Source organism: Hyperolius riggenbachi, chromosome 12 (genome assembly GCF_040937935.1).
Source record: "Hyperolius riggenbachi isolate aHypRig1 chromosome 12, aHypRig1.pri, whole genome shotgun sequence".
Classification (NCBI taxonomy): Eukaryota; Metazoa; Chordata; class Amphibia; order Anura; family Hyperoliidae; genus Hyperolius; species Hyperolius riggenbachi.
Genome location: NC_090657.1, coordinates 13,072,449 through 13,093,141, shown reverse-complemented (window position 1 = coordinate 13,093,141; position 20,693 = coordinate 13,072,449). Strand labels below are relative to the sequence as shown.

At 44.4% G+C, this 20,693-nt stretch overlaps 1 protein-coding gene across 2 annotated transcripts in view; it reads right to left on the bottom strand.

Moving 5' to 3' along the window:
- Positions 1-3,375: 3,375 nt before the first annotated feature.
- ITGA3 (integrin subunit alpha 3) overlaps positions 3,376-20,693 on the bottom strand; it is a 180,530-nt gene continuing 163,212 nt past the window's right edge. Inside the window, exons 23-26 of one of the 2 annotated variants that reach the window (XM_068263982.1) lie at positions 19,258-19,356; positions 15,698-15,823; positions 11,689-11,841; positions 5,594-5,683 (exon numbers count right to left, since the gene is read on the bottom strand). In XM_068263982.1, the coding sequence (XP_068120083.1) occupies positions 11,731-11,841; positions 15,698-15,823; positions 19,258-19,356 (336 nt within the window). In that variant the 3' untranslated portion in view covers positions 5,594-5,683; positions 11,689-11,730. Of the gene's footprint in view, positions 5,684-11,688; positions 11,842-15,697; positions 15,824-19,257; positions 19,357-20,693 lie in introns of both variants that reach the window. The other variant, XM_068263981.1, reaches the window with a different exon arrangement.

Genomic DNA, 20,693 nt, shown 5'->3' with positions numbered 1-20,693 from the left:
GATAAAAAACAAAACACAGGCTGCTACTGATGATGTCACAGGGGAGGTGATCTCAGATTGTGTGAGATGTCACGTAGACGGCGCCCCTGTGAGGGAGGGTAGCTGATGACAAACACACCCATGATCTAAAACCTCCTACTAAGCTCAGAAGTAATGGCTGCCACCTGTATAACCCTAGTTATGAAAAGAGAAGTGTGAAAAGCATGCACTGAAATGCTCATAGGCATGAAGGAGTGTTTATTTATCTTTGTATGTATCAGAGCGGTGCAACTAAATAATTTAAATTAAAAAAAATGTTCGGTTTGGGTCCGCTTTAAGTTTATCTGTTTTATTGACCTGAGGAAGCGGGCTGAGTCCCGTGAAATGCATGGTCTACAGTATAACCGTTTACTCTTTTTAATAAAGATTTCTTTATTCCACCTATGTGAGTCTTCTTGGGAGGTAAGAGACCTCCTTCTATTACTACTATAATATTGTTACACAGCAACGTGCTTCACCTAGTGTACCCCACACCTCTTTGAGGTGCTACCCCTACCACTGGGTGGCTTCGTCCACCAATGCACAGGACCAGAGGAGGAGAGCGACCACCCAGTTCCAGAAGGTTCCAGGACACAGAGCGGGAACCATTTTCTTTCCGCATGCACGGTCGTCTGTTGCAGAAGTGCAACCCATCTTTGTGAGTATACACTACCCACATTATCTGTTATTACAATTATCCTAACGATACTGCACCATAAGGGCTCCCGGTCTCACCTTCTCTATAGGCCAAGGACGATCTCCTCCCTAGTGAAGGGATCGCCGAGGACCTGCACAAATTCACTCAGTTTCTGCTTCTCTTCAGTACTGCTACAGAAGTTCTTTACTTCTTTAGTAAATCTTTATTAAAGTGGACCCACATCAAAAATACCATTTCAGAAATAAAATCTATTTTCTAACGTATAATAATAAATAGCAGCTTTTTTTAGCTGCATGACGACAAATATAAAATATTTTACATTTATTGGTGGAACCCCTCCCTTCCTTTCATATTGCCGGGACAGAATCCGGCAGACTGGTGGAGGAGATAAAAAACAAAACGCAGGCTGCTACTGATGATGTCACAGGGGAAGTGATCTCAGCTTGTGTGAGATTTCACATAGACCACGCCCCTGTGTGGGAGGGTAGCTGATGACAGACACACCCATGATCTAAAACCTCCTACTTAGCTCAGAAGTAATGGCTGCCACCTGTATGATCCTAGTTATGAAAAGAGAAGGGTGAAAAGCATGCACTGAAATGCTCATAGGCTTGAAGGAGTGTTTATTTATCTTTGTATGTGTCAGAGTGGTGCAACTCAATATTTTGAATAAAAAAAAATGTTTGGTTTGGGTCCGCTTTATCCAATCCAAGTTCACAAGGCAGATGGAGCTGATGTCAGGTGTCTCAGCACTAGGGGGCGACTGCAGGAAAGTGGTGGATGGGGGTGGGGTGGGCACACTATAGCAAGAAATGGCAGCCATGGTCTGGTGACCTCAGAACATTACACACAGGCTTCAGGGAGGGTCACAGCTGTTCTGCTGCACACAATTGCCTACAAACCAATGTATTTGGATCATTTCATTCTGAGTGGAAGTTTGGAAGGTAACAAGAATAATCACCCCTTAAAGGACACCTGAAGCGAGAGGTATATGGAGGCTGCCATATTTTGGTACTTTTAAACAATTCCAGTTGCTGGGCAGTCCAGCTGTTTTCTTTGGCTGCAGTAGTGTCTGAACCTCACACCTGAAACAAGCATGCAGCTAATCCAGTCAGACTTCAGTCTGCAAGCTTGTTCAGGGTCTATGGCTAAGAGTACTGGAGACAGAAGCAAGCCCAGAAGGACAGCCAGGCAATCTGCATTGTTTAAAGCGGGATTGTCACCATAAAAATCACATTTCAACAGCAACTGGTCTGAGTGTATTGAGTGATAAAGATGCTAATCCTGCATTCAAAACTTTCAAAACTTTTTCTGCTGTTATGGTTTGGAGATATGACATACTTTAGGAGCACTGGCCCTTTAATAGTCAGCGCCAAACAGTTGCCTGCTGGGGGTTCTCTTTATCTATAGTATATTCCTCCTCTTCCATTTATTTCCCTGCCTAGCTGCTTATCTGAAACACGATCCCCTGCTCACTTGTTACAAGCAAGGCTGAGGTGATTCAGCGATTGGAGGAGACAAGAAAAAAAGTAAAGGGCAGAAATGACATCAGGATTTAGCCTAAACTGTGGGCAAAAGACATGGTTCCCACCAGGAACAGAATTATCTTCATTTACTATATAACATTCACTGAAATCAAAACGTGGACAGTGCAATACATGTGTTATGTAAGTAGATCAAGTATTTATCCACTTATATATGTGTTTATTTTCCCTGGCATAGTATGGCTGATCCTACTGCTTTAAAAGTAAATAAATATGGCAGCCTCCATAGTCCTCTCAGTTCAGGTGTGCTTTAAAGATAGTGTCTGGGTTAAAGGACAGAAGACTGCTTTGAACAAACAGGTGAATATTGTTAAATATTTTCAAGTTGGCCATCCAAATAAAATCTTGGATAAAACAAAAGAAAATAAATAAATGAATAAAGACAACGTGGGTTTAGCTCCACTTCAAAAAGCAGTTTATGACAGATATGATATACATGTATTTTTATTGTGTTTATACAAACAAAATATATCTTCCAATATTCCTCCAGACATGGTGCATGGTACATTATTATGTGCAATATAGGTGATGATAAGTAGTGGTGAAGTCATCCAGTGTTACAAGCCCCGACCTATTCCTGTCAAACCCGGACTGGCAACTGGGAATGGTCAATGAGGTGCAAATAATCCTGGCTAGTAGTGGCGGCGGTACACTGGGGCACCGGCCCCCCTTAGGAATCACTGCCCCCCCCCCCCACACACACACACACACACACACACACTCAGTAACATGCAGTTAACGGTGTCAAGTATCCAGCAGCACACACTGAACAGGTAAACAGGATATGGTCTACCAAAAACTCTCTTTAGTCTATTAAAGTGTTAAAGTGTACCAGAGCTGAAAATTAATAAAAAATGTATACATACCTGGGGCTTCCTCCAGCCCCCTCCATGCGGATCGCTCCCACGCCGCCGTCGTCCTCTGTCTTCAGCTCCGGTATCGGGTCCCGTTACTTCAACCAGTCTGCACAAGAGGAAGTGTGCCATCTACATATCTCTCGAGCGACCGCTGGAGACTTGCGTAGCTTACTCACTACTCTTGCGCAGACTGGCCGCGACTGGCCATAGTAACGGGACCCGGTACCAGAGCTGAAGGCAGTGGAGGATGGCGGCGTGGGAGCGGTCCGTGCGGAGGGGGCTGGAGGAAGCCCCCTAGATATGTATAAATCTTATTTTAATTTTAATCTCTGGTTTCCTTTAAGTAAACCAAGGGTCTTATCCATTTGCCATAAATACCTCACAATCCTAGCTTGTAATTAACGTATCTGGATGACACTTATATTTGCACAAAAATAAAATATCTCTACCTCCTTCTGATTGTATCTCCCAGAGTCTGAAGAATGCCTACTAGCTGAAAGCTTAATAAGAACCAGAGACGAACAACATAATACATTTATACATACCTGGGGCTTCCTCCAGCCCCATCAGCATGGATCGTTCCCACGCTGCCGTCCTCCGCCGCCTCTAATGCCGGTCACTTCCGCCAGTCAGGGCCAGTCGACGCAAGCGCAGTGTGCTCCCTCCGTACTGTGCAGGCGCGTGCGTAAAGCAGGCGCCGGCGAGATGGAGGGAGTCCCTGCGGATGCGTACAACTTGCCGCGTCTGGCGGAATTGACGGGACCCGGTACCGGTGATAGAGGTAGCGGAGGACGGCGGCGTGGTAGCGATCCATGCTGATGGGGCTGGAGGAAGCCCCAGGTATGTATAAATCTATTATGTGCTTTCGTCTCTGGTTCTCTTTAATGTCTTTCTTTTAAAATAGCCCATAAATAGTATTATCCTGATTTAAAACTTTCTGTCTGTAAACTACAAGCTCTAGTCTTCAGCAATACTTAGCTACTAAGACAAGGAATTGCACACAGTGTTTCTCTCCCTCCTGCCTTTTCCCTCTGCCCTTATGCGTAGAGTCTTAAGACACAGGCTGGGGTTGGAATGATTTGTCTTTGATCTGTCCACACAGGAGCAGCTTGCTAGCACAAACGGATTAAAGCATGCCAGCCAACTAGCCAAGTACATTTGTAGGTAACTTTTATTCCATAGTAGCACCATCATCTGGACAATCTGCTCTGCTCCTAAGTTCTGTTTGTGATGTTTACCTTTGGTTCCTATCATTGCTGAACTAGTTTGCCTTAATTTTATAATCTGAGTTACTCAAAAAATATCTAAAGCTCGCCATGCAAACATCTATTTTGATCACCCAATTGGGCCCCACCAGCCAGACATCGAGCCCCCTTTGTGTGTCCCCCAAAAAATCTGAAGCTTGAGCTGCCACTGCTGGCTAGCATGCAGCTTGGAATTGAACCAAGTCAATTTTGCTTAGCCCAAGTCCAAGCTTCATACAACTTGCTTGTGAACCAGAAATTTGCATTCCACTGACCAAGCCTAGTGAACTGCCAGAAAGGCTGATGTGTTGTAGAGTATTAGCAGCCATGCTTGAGGTTAAACTCCGTTGTCCACAGCAGCCTTTAGACATTCTGCAGTCGGGCCAATGCCCCATGATAATGCTTTGCTAACAAGTTTGGAAAAGCAGAGTCAAGTACATTTCAGTAGCCGGATGTGCTTCACTTAAAAGGGCAGCTTTGTTTTCCTTCCAGTTTTGCTTGTTTTAATGCCATGTTCCAATGGAAACGGGTCTTCCAGTGTTACACAGTAATACATCCTCCAGTGTTACAAACTATGGTTCCGAGGTCTCTTTGAGTTCCACACAGTCTTCTGAACCTGTTTCCAGAGATAATTCATTTTTATTTCCAGTGTCATAGTGTAAGGTCATTTAAAACTGGGTACCATGACTATTTGGCCATGCCTCTAGTCCAGTGTCCCAAATGAATCTGCCCCCAACGTGTTCCAGTGTCACAGGTGATCCGTACCATCTCGTTTCATCAGTAGGTCATAATCTGCTCCTTTCCCGTTTCAATGTTCAAAAGAAAAGTTGCAACCGTCATTGTCCTGAAATAATGAAATCCATGATAAAAGGTTTTACAACTTGACTTTGGAGAAAGGAAATCTATCTCCGCAGTCCCAGAGTTGTCGAGATTCATTTTAAGATCTCTTGGTGCATCTCTTCGTCGGCAAGTGGCATGAGAAAATGGCACTTACCTATTCCAGTGTCATGTAAACTAGTAGTCTTTTTTTTATTATTGTTCTCGCATGATAAAATAAATGTTCTTTCTATATGGTTTCATCCATAAAGCAAAGTATACACCCCCATTCCAATGTCCCCAGATTTCAGTTTGGCTAAGTGATTGCTATCACAAGAAGACAAGAGTCCAGCTCTAGGTTGGGTGTTGGCAGTCAAATACTCTTGTCCTTCAGTAGTATCTGGCGGTCTCCTTCCAGGTCGTGACCCAGTGCCTCTGGCTGTGTGGTAGCCTGCCACAAAGCTTCTGCCGGTCTTCTTGGCGGACACACACAGCGTAGTGAGTCTGTCGGAGACTGTAGTGCCTGACACGCTGGAAAAACCCAACCTGAAGGATTGCAGAGTCCGGGAGGGGAGGAAGCAAGTGGGACAAAAAAAAAAAAGCAAGAGTTAGAGTCCAAAATGAGGCAAATCTAATAGACAGGTGAAGATGGGGAGTGGTGAAAGAGTAGGAAGGGCAGGTGAAAATTATTCAATGGATGGGAAACGTGAAAGCAAAAAGTAGGATATGGAGCAGGACATGACAAAAGGAGAGTTACCAATTATGCATTTAACATATAGATGGACAAGAGATGGAAGTGAGAATGAGAGAAGAACAAACGCAAGGTAGCAAGAAACACTGTTGCAATGAATGTAAACGTGTGAGAGAAGGAAATCGAAATCCAGGAGTGAGGGTTTGTGCAATCTTTTATAGTGCCGTGCTTATTCCAGCAAGCAGCGTGCAATATGGAAGTACATCAAGATACAGGCAAGACACAGTACAGTTATATTGCGCTTTTCTCCTGGTGGACTCAAAGCGTCAGAGCAACAGCCACCAGGACGCGCTCTATAGGCAGTAGCAGTGTTAGGGTGTCTTGCCCAAGACCTCCTACTGAATAGGTGCTGGCTTACTGAACTGGAAGAGACAAGGATCGAACCCTGGTCTCCTGTGTCAGAGGCTAAGCCCTTAACCAACAGACAGCACTGTCTGATGGGCACACTTGTGTGCGGTGCTGCTTTGCTTACGTGATCCCACTGCCGCTAAGGCCTACATAGAGGACAGTTGGGATTAAAGATGGTGGTTCTAAAGGATGCAAAGCTACAGAGGAAATTTGAATAGCAGAGGCCCAAGAAAAGCCTAGGAAGTTGGCATAGGCAAATGAATATCACAAAGAAGAAAAAAGAAAATAGGAAAGCAAGTTGTGATGTGTTTTTTAAGAAAGTTAAGACACTGAAATTGAGGTAGACTATGGCAATTAAATAGGTACTGTAGGTGGCTGCAAGGTTGAAGCATGGTGAACTAATTGAATATGAAGAGTGCAAGAAACAAAGAGAGGAGGTGTTTGGGATGCAGAAGGAAGAGAAGTAATAAAAAGGTGCTAGTAAAGGGCAAAAAACCATATACGTATGTTTTGGAGAGTAATAAGAATTGCAGCTCCATATTTTGGTACTTTATTTTGAAAGTTGATGTTATGTTTAAGGAAAAGGGAGAATTCAGAGAGAAGGTTGAGATGTGGTGAATAGTGGAAGAGAAGAAAGAAAGCAGAGATGTGGTGAAGAGTGGATGAGAAGCAAGAAAGCAGAGATGTGGTGAAGAGTGGATGAGAAGGAAGAAGGCGGAGATGTGGTGAAGAGTGGATGAGAAGGTTGAGATGTGGTGAAGAGTGGATGAGAAGAAAGAAGGCGGAGATGTGGTGAAGTGTGGATGAGAAGAAAGAAGGCGGAGATGTGGTGAAGAGTGGATGAGAAGAAAGAAGGCGGAGATGTGGTGAAGAGTGGATGAGAAGAAAGAAGGCGGAGATGTGGTGAAGAGTGGATGAGAAGAAAGAAGGCGGAGATGTGGTGAAGAGTGGATGAGAAGAAAGAAGGCGGAGATGTGGTGAAGAGTGGATGAGAAGAAAGAAGGCGGAGATGTGGTGAAGAGTGGATGAGAAGAAAGCAGGCAGAGATGTGGTGAAGAGTGGATGAGAAGAAAGAAGGCGGAGATGTGGTGAAGAGTGGATGAGAAGAAAGAAGGCGGAGATGTGGTGAAGAGTGGATGAGAAGAAAGAAGGCGGAGATGTGGTGAAGAGTGGATGAGAAGAAAGAAGGCGGAGATATGGTGAAGAGTGGAAGAGAAGAAAGAAGGCGGAGATGTGGTGAAGAGTGGATGAGAAGTAAAAAGGTGGAGATGTGGTGAAGAGTGGATCAGAAAGCAGATATGTGGTGAAGATTGGATTAGAAGCAAGAAAGCAGAGATGTGGTGAAGAGTGGATTAGAAGCAAGAAGGCGGAGATGTGGTGAAGAGTGGATTAGAAGCAAGAAAGCAGAGATGTGGTGAAGAGTGGATTAGAAGCAAGAAGGCGGAGATGTGGTGAAGAGTGGATTAGAAGCAAGAAAGCAGAGATGTGGTGAAGAGTGGATTAGAAGCAAGAAAGCAGAGATGTGGTGAAGAGTGGATTAGAAGCAAGAAAGCAGAGATGTGGTGAAGAGTGGATTAGAAGCAAGAAAGCAGAGATGTGGTGAAGAGTGGATTAGAAGCAAGAAAGCAGAGATGTGGTGAAGAGTGGATCAGAAGCAAGAAAGCAGAGATGTGGTGAAGAGTGGATTAGAAGGAAGAAAGCAGAGATGTGGTGAAGAGTGGATCAGAAGCAAGAAAGCAGAGATGTGGTGAAGAGTGGATTAGAAGCAAGAAAGCAGAGATGTGGTGAAGAGTGGATTAGAAGGAAGAAAGCAGAGATGTGGTGAAGAGTGGATCAGAAGCAAGAAAGCAGAGATGTGGTGAAGAGTGGATCAGAAGCAAGAAAGCAGAGATGTGGTGAAGAGTGGATGAGAAGGAAGAAAGCAGAGATGTGGTGAAGAGTGGATTAGAAGCAAGAAAGCAGAGATGTGGTGAAGAGTGGATTAGAAGGAAGAAAGCAGAGATGAGGTGAAGAGTGGATCAGAAGCAAGAAAGCAGAGATGTGGTGAAGAGTGGATGAGAAGGAAGAAAGCAGAGATGTGGTGAAGAGTGGATTAGAAGCAAGAAAGCAGAGATGTGGTGAAGAGTGGATTAGAAGGAAGAAAGCGGAGATGTGGTGAAAAGTGGATCAGAAGCAAGAAAGCAGAGATGTGGTGAAGAGTGGATTAGAAGCAAGAAAGCAGAGATGTGGTGAAGAGTGGATTAGAAGGAAGAAAGCAGAGATGTGGTGAAGAGTGGATCAGAAGCAAGAAAGCAGAGATGTGGTGAAGAGTGGATGAGAAGGAAGAAAGCAGAGATGTGGTGAAGAGTGGATTAGAAGCAAGAAAGCAGAGATGTGGTGAAGAGTGGATTAGAAGCAAGAAAGCAAAGATGTGGTGAAGAGTGGATCAGAAGCAAGAAAGCAGAGATGTGGTGAAGAGTGGATTAGAAGCAAGAAAGCAGAGATGTGGTGAAGAGTGGATCAGAAGCAAGAAAGCAGAGATGTGGTGAAGAGTGGATCAGAAGCAAGAAAGCGGAGATGTGGTGAAGAGTGGATTAGAAGGAAGAAAGCGGAGATGTGGTGAAGAGTGGATCAGAAGCAAGAAAGCAGAGATGTGGTGAAGAGTGGATTAGAAGCAAGAAAGCAGAGATGTGGTGAAGAGTGGATTAGAAGGAAGAAAGCAGAGATGAGGTGAAGAGTGGATCAGAAGCAAGAAAGCAGAGATGTGGTGAAGAGTGGATGAGAAGGAAGAAAGCAGAGATGTGGTGAAGAGTGGATTAGAAGCAAGAAAGCAGAGATGTGGTGAAGAGTGGATTAGAAGGAAGAAAGCGGAGATGTGGTGAAGAGTGGATCAGAAGCAAGAAAGCAGAGATGTGGTGAAGAGTGTATTAGAAGCAAGAAAGCAGAGATGTGGTGAAGAGTGGATTAGAAGGAAGAAAGCAGAGATGTGGTGAAGAGTGGATCAGAAGCAAGAAAGCAGAGATGTGGTGAAGAGTGGATTAGAAGCAAGAAAGCAGAGATGTGGTGAAGAGTGGATTAGAAGGAAGAAAGCAGAGATGTGGTGAAGAGTGGATCAGAAGCAAGAAAGCGGAGATGTGGTGAAGAGTGGATCAGAAGCAAGAAAGCAGAGATGTGGTGAAGAGTGGATTAGAAGCAAGAAAGCAGAGATGTGGTGAAGAGTGGATGAGAAGGAAGAAGGCGGAGATGTGGTGAAGAGTGGATCAGAAGCAAGAAAGCAGAGATGTGGTGAAGAGTGGATTAGAAGGAAGAAAGCGGAGATGTGGTGAAGAGTGGATCAGAAGCAAGAAAGCGGAGATGTGGTGAAGAGTGGATCAGAAGCAAGAAAGCAGAGATGTGGTGAAGAGTGGATTAGAAGCAAGAAAGCAGAGATGTGGTGAAGAGTGGATTAGAAGCAAGAAAGCAGAGATGTGGTGAAGAGTGGATCAGAAGCAAGAAAGCAGAGATGTGGTGAAGAGTGGATTAGAAGGAAGAAAGCAGAGATGTGGTGAAGAGTGGATCAGAAGCAAGAAAGCAGAGATGTGGTGAAGAGTGGATTAGAAGCAAGAAAGCAGAGATGTGGTGAAGAGTGGATTAGAAGGAAGAAAGCAGAGATGTGGTGAAGAGTGGATTAGAAGCAAGAAAGCAGAGATGTGGTGAAGAGTGGATTAGAAGGAAGAAAGCAGAGATGTGGTGAAGAGTGGATGAGAAGGAAGAAAGCAGAGATGTGGTGAAGAGTGGATTAGAAGCAAGAAAGCAGAGATGTGGTGAAGAGTGGATTAGAAGCAAGAAAGCAGAGATGTGGTGAAGAGTGGATTAGAAGCAAGAAAGCAGAGATGTGGTGAAGAGTGGATTAGAAGCAAGAAAGCAGAGATGTGGTGAAGAGTGGATCAGAAGCAAGAAAGCAGAGATGTGGTGAAGAGTGGATTAGAAGGAAGAAAGCAGAGATGTGGTGAAGAGTGGATCAGAAGCAAGAAAGCAGAGATGTGGTGAAGAGTGGATTAGAAGCAAGAAAGCAGAGATGTGGTGAAGAGTGGATTAGAAGGAAGAAAGCAGAGATGTGGTGAAGAGTGGATCAGAAGCAAGAAAGCAGAGATGTGGTGAAGAGTGGATGAGAAGGAAGAAAGCAGAGATGTGGTGAAGAGTGGATGAGAAGGAAGAAAGCAGAGATGTGGTGAAGAGTGGATTAGAAGCAAGAAAGCAGAGATGTGGTGAAGAGTGGATCAGAAGCAAGAAAGCAGAGATGTGGTGAAGAGTGGATCAGAAGCAAGAAAGCGGAGATGTGGTGAAGAGTGGATTAGAAGGAAGAAAGCGGAGATGTGGTGAAGAGTGGATCAGAAGCAAGAAAGCAGAGATGTGGTGAAGAGTGGATTAGAAGCAAGAAAGCAGAGATGTGGTGAAGAGTGGATTAGAAGGAAGAAAGCAGAGATGTGGTGAAGAGTGGATCAGAAGCAAGAAAGCAAAGATGTGGTGAAGAGTGGATCAGAAGCAAGAAAGCAGAGATGTGGTGAAGAGTGGATTAGAAGGAAGAAAGCGGAGATGTGGTGAAGAGTGGATCAGAAGCAAGAAAGCAGAGATGTGGTGAAGAGTGGATTAGAAGCAAGAAAGCAGAGATGTGGTGAAGAGTGGATGAGAAGGAAGAAGGCGGAGATGTGGTGAAGAGTGGATGAGAAGGTAGAAGAGGTGGTAAAGAGTGGATGAAAAAAAAGGAGACAATCACAGGGCAAGAAACAGACAGGAGGTAAGGCAAAGTTTGATGTGGGGGATGATTTAGACTTTAGAGGACTTGCTGAAGACAGTAACTGAGAAAGTAAAGATGGGTTAAAAAATATGAGAAAGAAATTAGAAGGTGGAAATGGATTTAACAGAAGGTAAAAAAACAACAACAATATTTTGCAAATTCAGAAAGAAATGACTTAATAGATCACCAAACTGTATGGAAAAGGTGTGCAGTTTTTTTTTTTACTTGGAAAGCGGTTTTAGAAGATGGGGTTGTACTTAAAGAACAAATAATTTAGAGAGCAGGCTTAGATGTGGTGAAGAGTGGGTGAGAAGATGAGGAGATTTGGGTTAGATAAGAAGTAGGAAGGAAAATACGATCAGGCAGAGTTTGGTTTTAAATTAGACACGTGTGATGAGTAGCAGGTAGAAGGAAGATTGCAGTTAGAGAGTTAGAGTTACTATTGGAAAACTAGAAGAGGATGAATACGTTTGATTAAGCAGAGGTGGATGTTTAGGAAGCGAAGAAAGTACACAGAAAACTATACAGGCAAGGCAACATTAAAAACAGGAATACTCTAAAAAAAGAAGAACAATTTGATTTCTAAACAGACTGCAACAACAGTTATCAGACATTTCAAGTTGGTACAAGAAGGCCAACACATATATACAGAAGACATTGGAGGACGGCAAGACTAGGCTGGTCTTGTTTGGTTACCCGAGGGGCTGGGCTGGGGGGGTCATTGGTCAGAGGCAGTTTTCAAGAATCCTGTGTTAGCCGCTCAGTCTCTGATGGTTGCAACTTCATTTCAGCCTTCTGACCTCTGACCTCATACTTGGCGCGAGTGTTGGCCCTCCGGAAGAATCCACACTACAAGGCAGGAGAGGGGTAGGGACCATTCAGTGAAGGCAACATTTTAAGAGTTCTTCCAGAGGTTAATAGAAGAGTGGAAAGTTAGATAATAGTATCTGGGAGAAAGTATAGCTCACTTAGAGCCACTGTGAAAAAGAGTCTTAGGTCAGTGAAAGCCGAAATAGATTAGCGACAGTAAAAATAGGTCAGGTGAAAATCCACAGTTGTCTTAAAAAAAACAAAAAAACAAAAACAAAAAAAAAAACAGCTAAAACGTGACAGGATAGGTAAAGAAAATACAGTTGGTGGAGCGGAAACAAAAATGTTTAGTTTTTAGTGGAGAAAGTCACATTACCCAAAATATTAAGATGCTTGGATGCATTGGTTTTCAATGGTGACTGCTTGAAAGGAAAAAACACTCTAAAAAAACACCAAACTACTATTGTGATCCAGATGTCCGTACTCTAGGACCACTATAGAGATTTGGGAAATTTTAACCCCTTCATGTCCATAGGCATAACAATATGTATTGGCTGTGAAGATAACTTCGACTATTTGTCATCTCTGAATGGCTGTAATAACTAAATGCGTGTATTTAGGCAAAACTTGCCTTTGGTGGAAGCTGCTCCCAAGCTTTTATCTTTTATGGTGCATCCATTTTCTTCCAGGCAGAGCAGCAGCTGCAAGTTTGAAGCTCCAGGCAGTGTCACACGCCCCCAGCCGCAGCAATGCATGTTGGGAGATGTAGTCCTTTGAAGGGAGCACATTTCATGATGTTAAAGGGAACCTTAACTGGTGGGGGAAAAAAATTCACTTACCTGGGGGCTTTCCCGAGCCTCCTGCAGCCGTCCTGTGCCCGCGCCGGTCCTTCGGTGCCCTCCGGTCTCCCTCCGTGGCTAAGTTTCGCTTTCGGACGACTGCCAGTCGTCCTCAGGCAAAGTGTCCTCTTCTTCCGCATTCCCCGTCGTAAAGAGCCGTAAAGCGCGTCCGCATAACGAAACTTAGCCGCGGAGGGAGACCGGAGGGCACCTGAAGGACCGGCGCGGGCACAGGACGGCTGCAGGAGGCTCGGGAAAGCCCCCAGGTAAGTGAATTTTTTTTCCCACCAGTTAAGGTTCCCTTTAAGGGACTACATCTCCCCATAGGCATTGCGGTGTTTGAGGGCGTGTAACACCAGCAAGAACTTTAACCTGCGGCATCTGCGGTCTTCCTTGGAGATGATACATTCCACCCTAAAGAAAGGGGGCCAGGAAACAGCACCCTGAGGATAAGTAATGCCTGCCAAACCTCCTACAGCACACCCTATTTCATTTTATATATTTTGTTAAAGTGGACCCAAACCAAACATTTTTTTAATTCAAAATATTTAGTTGCACCACTCTGACACATACAAAGATAAACACTCCTTCAAGCCTATGAGCATTTCAGTGCATGCTTTTCCCCCCTTCTCTTCTCATAACTAGGGTTATACAGGTGGCAGCCATTACTTCTGAGCTTAGGAGGAGGTTTTAGATCATGGGTGTGTTTGTCATCAGCTACCCTCCCTCACAGGGGCGTGGTCTATGTGAAATCTCACACAAGCTGAGATCACCTCCCCTGTGACATCATCAGTAGCAGCCTGTGTTTTGTTTTTTATCTCCTCCACCAGTCTGCCGGATTCTGTCCCGGCAATATGAAAGGAAGGGAGGGGTTCCTCCAATAAATGTAAAATATTTTATATTTGTCATCAGGCAGCTGAAAAAAGGCTGCTATTTATTATTATAAGTTAGAAAATTGATTTTATTTCTGAAATCTTGTATTTTTAATTTGGGTCCACTTTAAGAAGGTGCTCAGATGTCTTTACGGTACTAGAATAAGGGTTACTAGTGATGATGGCTGTAAGCTTGCCATCCATATGCTCATCAGGACCAACCACTGCACCAATAGCAGGCCACAAATTACATTACAAAGTGCTCCGAAAACAGGCAAATACAGGCTGCCTATCGGGGTCGGCACTGCCCCAGAGCCTGTACAGGCCCCCAAGGTGTTACCTTGCTCCCTGGGATCTCTGTAGAGTCTTTGGTGCTGTGCTGACGGGTTTTTCTCCTCAGTCAGTCTGTGGCTCCATGCACTCTGTGCACTCCCATCTCCATCTTATGTGTGACCCACAGCATATTACATAATACCATGTGCCGGGTCCCCGAGGAGAGGGGCCCCTGCGAGGAGGAAAGCAGGAGAGTGCATGGAGCCATGGAGGAGCGTTCCCGTCAGCACAGGTGAGACGCTACTTTGCCAAAGACTCTGCAGGGGCCCCAGGGAGCTTAGTGAACCAGAGACGAAGTAACATAAGTTTTATACATACCTGGGGCTTCCTCCAGCCCCTCCGCACCGATCGCTCCCACGCCATCTTCCTCCACCTCCTCGCTTGCTCTGTAGAAGCCGTTAGCTTGGCAAGTTGGGGCCAGTCAGTGCAGGCGCAGTTCTCCCCCGTCCGCACTCCCGTGGCTGGCAGCATTCTGCACCTGCGCAGTAGTACTGCACAGGTACAGTGTGCCCTGACCAGGCTAAGCAAACGAGGCTTCTATGGAGCAAGTGAGGCGGTGGAAGAGGACGGCGTGAGAGTGATCAGTGCGGAGGGGGCTGGAGGAAGCCCCAGGTCAGTATAAAACTTAATTTCACTTTGTCTCAGGTTTCCTTTAAGTTAGGAGGTGATGAGGTGATGGGGAGTGGTTCAGCAGCCGGCTCAAGAGGCATGGGGGGAATATTTGGCTACAATAAAGGGGGAAGGGGTGTTTGTTGGGGGCCCTCCGGTAAATTTTGCCCAGGGGGGCTCCACTGTTACTTGAACCGGCACTGCTCTCTATATAGTGACCATAGTCTCCGAGTGTTTGAGTTAAATGGACAGCACACTACTGCTGCCAGCTACACTTCATACGAAAATACAGACACCTAGCATCACACATTAACATAGTTCCCAACTGTCCCTTTTTTGGAGGGACAGTCCCTCTTTGGGAGCCCAGTCCCCCAGTCCCTCTTTCCTCCTCATTTGTCCCTCTTTCAGGACTGATGACAGATCTATGTAAATGTATGTATTTTTCTACTGAAAAATGTGTTTATCTGAAACTTTATTCTCATCATTTAAATTGATATTTGTAAATGTTAAAATTAAAGAAAAGGAAGGATGATAGAAAGGACCAGTGTGGTTTGAATGATAAAACTACATCTTTTGTTTCTGAATTCTTTGTGATATGCATGACAACGGCTGTAGTGGGGGTGTGGTTAGAGGTGTGGCAGGGGGTGTGTCTTAAACTTTCCCTCTTTCTTATCTCACAATGTTGGAAGGTATGTATTAATACATTAAAGGATACCCAAAGTGACAAGTGACATGATGAGATAGACATGGGTATGTACAGTGCCTAGCACACAAATAACTATGCTGTGCTCCTTTTTTTCTTTCTCTGCCTGAAAGAGTTAAATATCAGGTATGTAAATGGCTGACTCAGTCCTGACTCAGACAGGAAGTGACTGCAGTGTGACCCTCACTGATAAGAAATTCCAACTATAAAACGCTTTCCTAGCAGAACATGGCTTCTGAGAGCAGGAAAGAGATAAAAAGGATCAATAGTTCACAGATTTTAGCTCTGGCATACTTGAATGAATGTGTCATTGAGCAAAAACAATAAAACAGTAAAAACTTAAAAAGTAGATTTGAATAAAAAATAAAACCGAGGAATATCTTAAAACAAGTCATTTTTAGGAGGAGGAGGATAGATACAATGGTTTACTTCATTAGGTTTTTTTTTTCACCTCGGGTGTCCTTTAATCTTGCAGCATAACAACAATAGATCGCTCTGAAATGAGGGTTTTGCTTCGTTTTTTTTTTTTCATTGCTTACCTTCCACAAGAAAAGAATTATAGCTCCTAGGAGGAGGATTCCGGACCCCACCGAAACAATGATCAACCACAGAGGTAGTTCAGCTGGCGGCAACTCCTCTACTTCTGAGTCTATAGCCACTGAGAACTAACAGGCACAAAGAAAGAGGGTGGGGTACGAAATAGTCAGACTTTGTCCAAGTGTGTAAAGTACAATTCTTCAAACAAGCAGGACTTATAAGCAAAGCATTCTTAAGAGCGTGGGGAAGGATTTGGACAGTGGGGATTTGATACCTTTACTTCCTGTTACTGATGGCGTGACAGGAAGTGAATGAATCTCTACTAGGATGCTACTTTTTCATTAAAGGATACCCGAAGTGACATGTGACCTGATGAGATAGACATGTGTATGTACAGTGCCTAGCACACAAATAACTAGGCTGTGTTCCTTTTTTTCTTTCTCTGCCTGAAAGAGTTAAATATCAGGTATGTAAGTGGCTGACTCAGTCCTGACTCAGACAGGAAGTGACTACAGTGTGACCCTCACTGATAAGAATTTCCCCTTTTTATCTCTTTCTTGCTCTCAGAAGCCATTTTCTGCTAGGAAAGTGCTTTATAGTTGGAATTTCTTATCAGTGAGGGTCACACTGTAGTCACTTCCTGTCTGAGTCAGGACTGAGTCAGCCACTTACTTTAGAGAAAGAGAAAAGAGACACAGCATAGTGATTAGTGTGCTAGGCACTGTACATACACATGTCTATCTCATCTTGTCACTTTGGGTATCCTTTAACTACCTTAAGACCGCTCCACGCCCATGGGCGTGGCCGCAGCGGCACCCCAGGACCGCCTAACGCCGATCGGCGTCAAGTCCTGGGGCTGCAATTTGCAGGAGATCGCGCGCATGATGCGCACGCATCTCCTGCTCGGGGGGCAGAGCTCCGCCCCGCCTTCAGTCTCCGAGCGGCGATCGCTGCTAGGAAGACAGTTAGACGGCGTAATCGCCGTCTATTTACATGTACAGCGCTGCGATCAGCAGCAGCACTGTACTGGGGACAGCCGTGTGACACGGCTATCCCCCTGGGGGACAAGAGAGCGATCGGCTTTCATAGGCAAAAGGATTGCCAGGATTGGCCGGCTTGGGGGTGGGAGGGTTTTAAAAAAAAAAGAAGAAAGAAATGAATAAAAAAATAAACAAAATAAAAATAAATATTGATAAAAAAAATAATAAACCCCAAGGTGGGGGTGGGGTTTCGGGGGGCGATCAGACCCTACCAACAGAGAGCTCTGTTGGTGGGGGGAAAAGGGGAGGGGGATCACTTGTGTGTTGTGTTGTGCGGCCCTGCAGCTTGGCCTTAAAGCTGCAGTGGCCAATTACACAAAAAACAGCCTCGTCTTTAGGGGGGTTTAGCACTGTGGTCCTCAAGTGGTTAAAGTGGACCTGAACTCTTGCACAGGACAAGAGGAAAACATAGAGAAATGCACCCTGTATGTATTTAGAGAGTTTAGCCTGTGTAATACCCCCTCATTTGTGTCTAATCACAAGCTGTAATTTCATCTCTCCCCTGTGTCACATGACTGCCTATGGCAGAGATGGCAGATAAGCCCATTTGAAAGCACAGGCTGTTAACAATATGTCTGCCTCCATGAATGAGGAAGTAAAATCTGTGCAGATTTATCTTAGGATTTGTATCAGCTGTAACAAAAATGTTTTTGTTGAAAAGTTATTAAGCTGTTGCTTATCTTGTGGAGCAGAGAGGACATTCTGAGTTCAGGTCCACTTTAAATAGACTACCTCCTCCTCATTGTGGCCACTGCTCAGTATTGTGCGTGTCCTTATCCATCTTTTAATCAATCAATGGGCATCCTCATCTACTGCATAAGTAGGAAAAGGGACACAGTAGTGAGCATCACAGAAAATAGTGACCCCATGTGGCCAGAAAATGCACTGCGGATATGTATGACAAGGTGATCATTCTATGGGTCTGTCTGAATGGAGTACATGTGGCAATAACCAGACCTGATGTGCAGATAACAGATGTGCAGAAGAAGCGGCCAGGAAGGCAGGCGGATCAGCAGCACTGCTGTGGGACTGTGGGGTGTGTTTACAAAGTGCTTGTAAACAGGCAGCCAGGGGAGTCTCACATTTGTTTCGAGGAAGTAAAATCAATATCGTTCTTTAGCAGCAGTATTGGATGGGGGGGGAATCTGGGATTGATGTGGCTCATTTATAATATAAATACACTTATCCTTCAACATACATTGCCCGAGGGAAGGGTGCTTTGGTTCATAGTAAAATCACAACTCCGCCTTCTTCTCGCTGCGCTCTTGAAGGACACAAAGTGGGAGGGATATAGAGGCGGATATACGCATTTCCTTTTAACCAATTCAAATTGCCTGGCTGTCCTGCTATCTGTCTCTAATATGTTTAGCCGTAGACTTGCATGCAGATCCGATGCTCTGACCCAAGTCTGACTGATTAGCCACATGCTTGTTTCTGTTGTACGATTCATACCGTATTGCAGCCAAATATATCAGTGGGACTGCCAGGCAACGGGTGTTGTTTAAAAGGAAATAAATATGGCAGACACCATATCCCTTTCGTTTCAGATTCCCTTTAAAGTGAACCAGAGAGGAAGCACCCTCATGTATTTTACCATATATATCAGTGGGAACATTAGAGAAAACACCTACCCTGCTCTCTGTTTCATCCTTCACTGCTCAGCCTGCTTGTTAACAGCCCTGATAAAATCCCTGACTGAGCATTCAGTCTGGCTTTGCTCAGGAATCATTATAGCTGAGTCTGTCTTCTCTGATGTCTTCTCAAGCCCAAGCCTGCCCCCTTCTGGCTCTGCTATAATGACTCAGCTATAATGATTCCTGAGCAAAGCCAGACTGAATGCCCAGTCGGGGATTTTATCAGGGCTGATAACAAGCAGGCTGAGCAGTGAGGATGAAACAGAGAGCAGGGTAAGTGTTTTCTCTAATGTTCCCACTGATATATATGGTAAAATACATGAGGGTGCTTCGTCTCTGGTTCACTTTAAGGCCCCTTTCACCTTAGGCCACATTCTTTGTGTTGCGTTATTCTTTCTGCATGCAGGGTAACGTAACAGCAATGAAAGTCTATGGGGCCCAGTACACTAACTGCGCCACGTTGCTTCAGATGTTCGCGTCCCGCAGCAAAGTCAACAGCATGTTACAGCATAACTTCTGCCGCAGTGGAAAGCATGGAAGTCAATGGGCGGTGCAAAAACGTTACATTTGTTTGCGTGGGCGGCGCACATGTGTGGGAAAACACAAATACAACGGGGAAGCCAGGAATCCCAGTGATGTACTTCCTGTCCAGCAAGGAGTACGTCACCGGGTGCGGGAGGGGCTGCGAGCGGCACTGTTGGCGCCGCAGGGTCATATGAATCTAGTTTTTGATAGGTCAGTACGATGGGGGTGGTGCATTGCACCACAAACCTTTCCTCGGGTGTAAACCGGCCTAAAAGTTACACTGTAAGCATCTAAGCATGAATAAATAAACTACCGGCCAGTCAAGGCGAGTCAGTCCAGGCAATGTTACCTAGCGATACATACCATTACATGATGCGTCTGCATGTTTATAGATGGAATGTTGGTTTTCAGGTATAGTTCTGCTGTCCCCTCCACCCACACTCTGTCCACCAGTCTGTAATCCTGATTGCAAAAAAGAATAATAATAATAATATAACAAGAAAAGCAAACTCTATGTCACAATGCAAAGGGTCTATCTACAGCCTAGCCGAGTGATCTGCAAACTTGGCCCTCCAACTGTTAAGGAACTACAAGTCCCACAATGCATAGCAGGAGTCTGACAGCCACAGTCATGATTCATAAAGGCAAATGCATTGTGGGACTTGTAGTTCTATAACAGCTGGAGAGCCAAGTTTGCACTTCTGAAAAACAAATGATTGCAGATGGGAGCACACTGGTGTCAGTGATGTCGCTGGCATTTCCGGGTGGGGGGCTCTGCACTCCTTCGATTGCATTTTCCGCATGGAATTTTTCACGATAACTTGTTATTTTTCAGACTGCAGCGAAATGTATAGAATTCGGGAAAGCACATCCCATGCAGGAAAAAAGCACTGCTGTGCCGTTTAACCACTTAAGTCTATCTGGATGGATATATCCGTCCAGATAGACTGTGCTGCTGCCACTGTGCCGGGCGTGCTCCCGCCGCCTTCCAATAGCCCCCAGATCAATGAATGGGAATATAGTTTCCATTCATCGATCTAAGTCCCCGGAAGAAAAATCGACGGTCTCTTATCAGAGGCTGCAGTCTTTTTGCACAAAGAAAAAGTTTCCCATCCTCCTTGTAGTTCCTGGAAGCGAGATCGTTCACTTTCAGGACTGTTTGACTGTGGCCATCTTGTGGCTAAATAGTAAAACTACACCCACATGCATTTTTTATTAAAACAAACCCACAATATTACATTTAAAATTAACGGTTTACTCCCACACCAAAAATTACCCAAATAAAATTTTTAATAAAAAAAAAAAAAAAAAAAGACACCTAAGGGTCTGAACTTTTTGAATATGCATGTCAAGAGAGTATATTACTATAATTTTAAAAATGATAAGCTTGTAAATAGTGATGGACGCAAATTGAAAAAATGCACCTTTATTTCAAAATAAAATACCAGCGTCATACATTGTGATAGGGACATAATTTAAACGGTGTAATAACCGGGACAAATGGGCAAATAAAATGCATGGGTTTTAATTACGGTAGCATGTATTAATTTCAAATTATAATGGCCAAAAACTGAGAAATAATGATTTTTTTTCCATTTCTTTTTTTAACTTCCTGTTAAAATGGATTTAGAAAAAAAATAATTCTTAGCAAAATGTACCACCCAAAGAAAGCCTAAATGGTGGCAGAAAAAACAAAATACAGATCATTTCAGTGTGCTAAGTAGTGATAAAGTTATTGGCGAATGATTGGGAGGTGAAAGTTGCTCGGATACATAAGGTGAAACAACACTGTAGGCTGA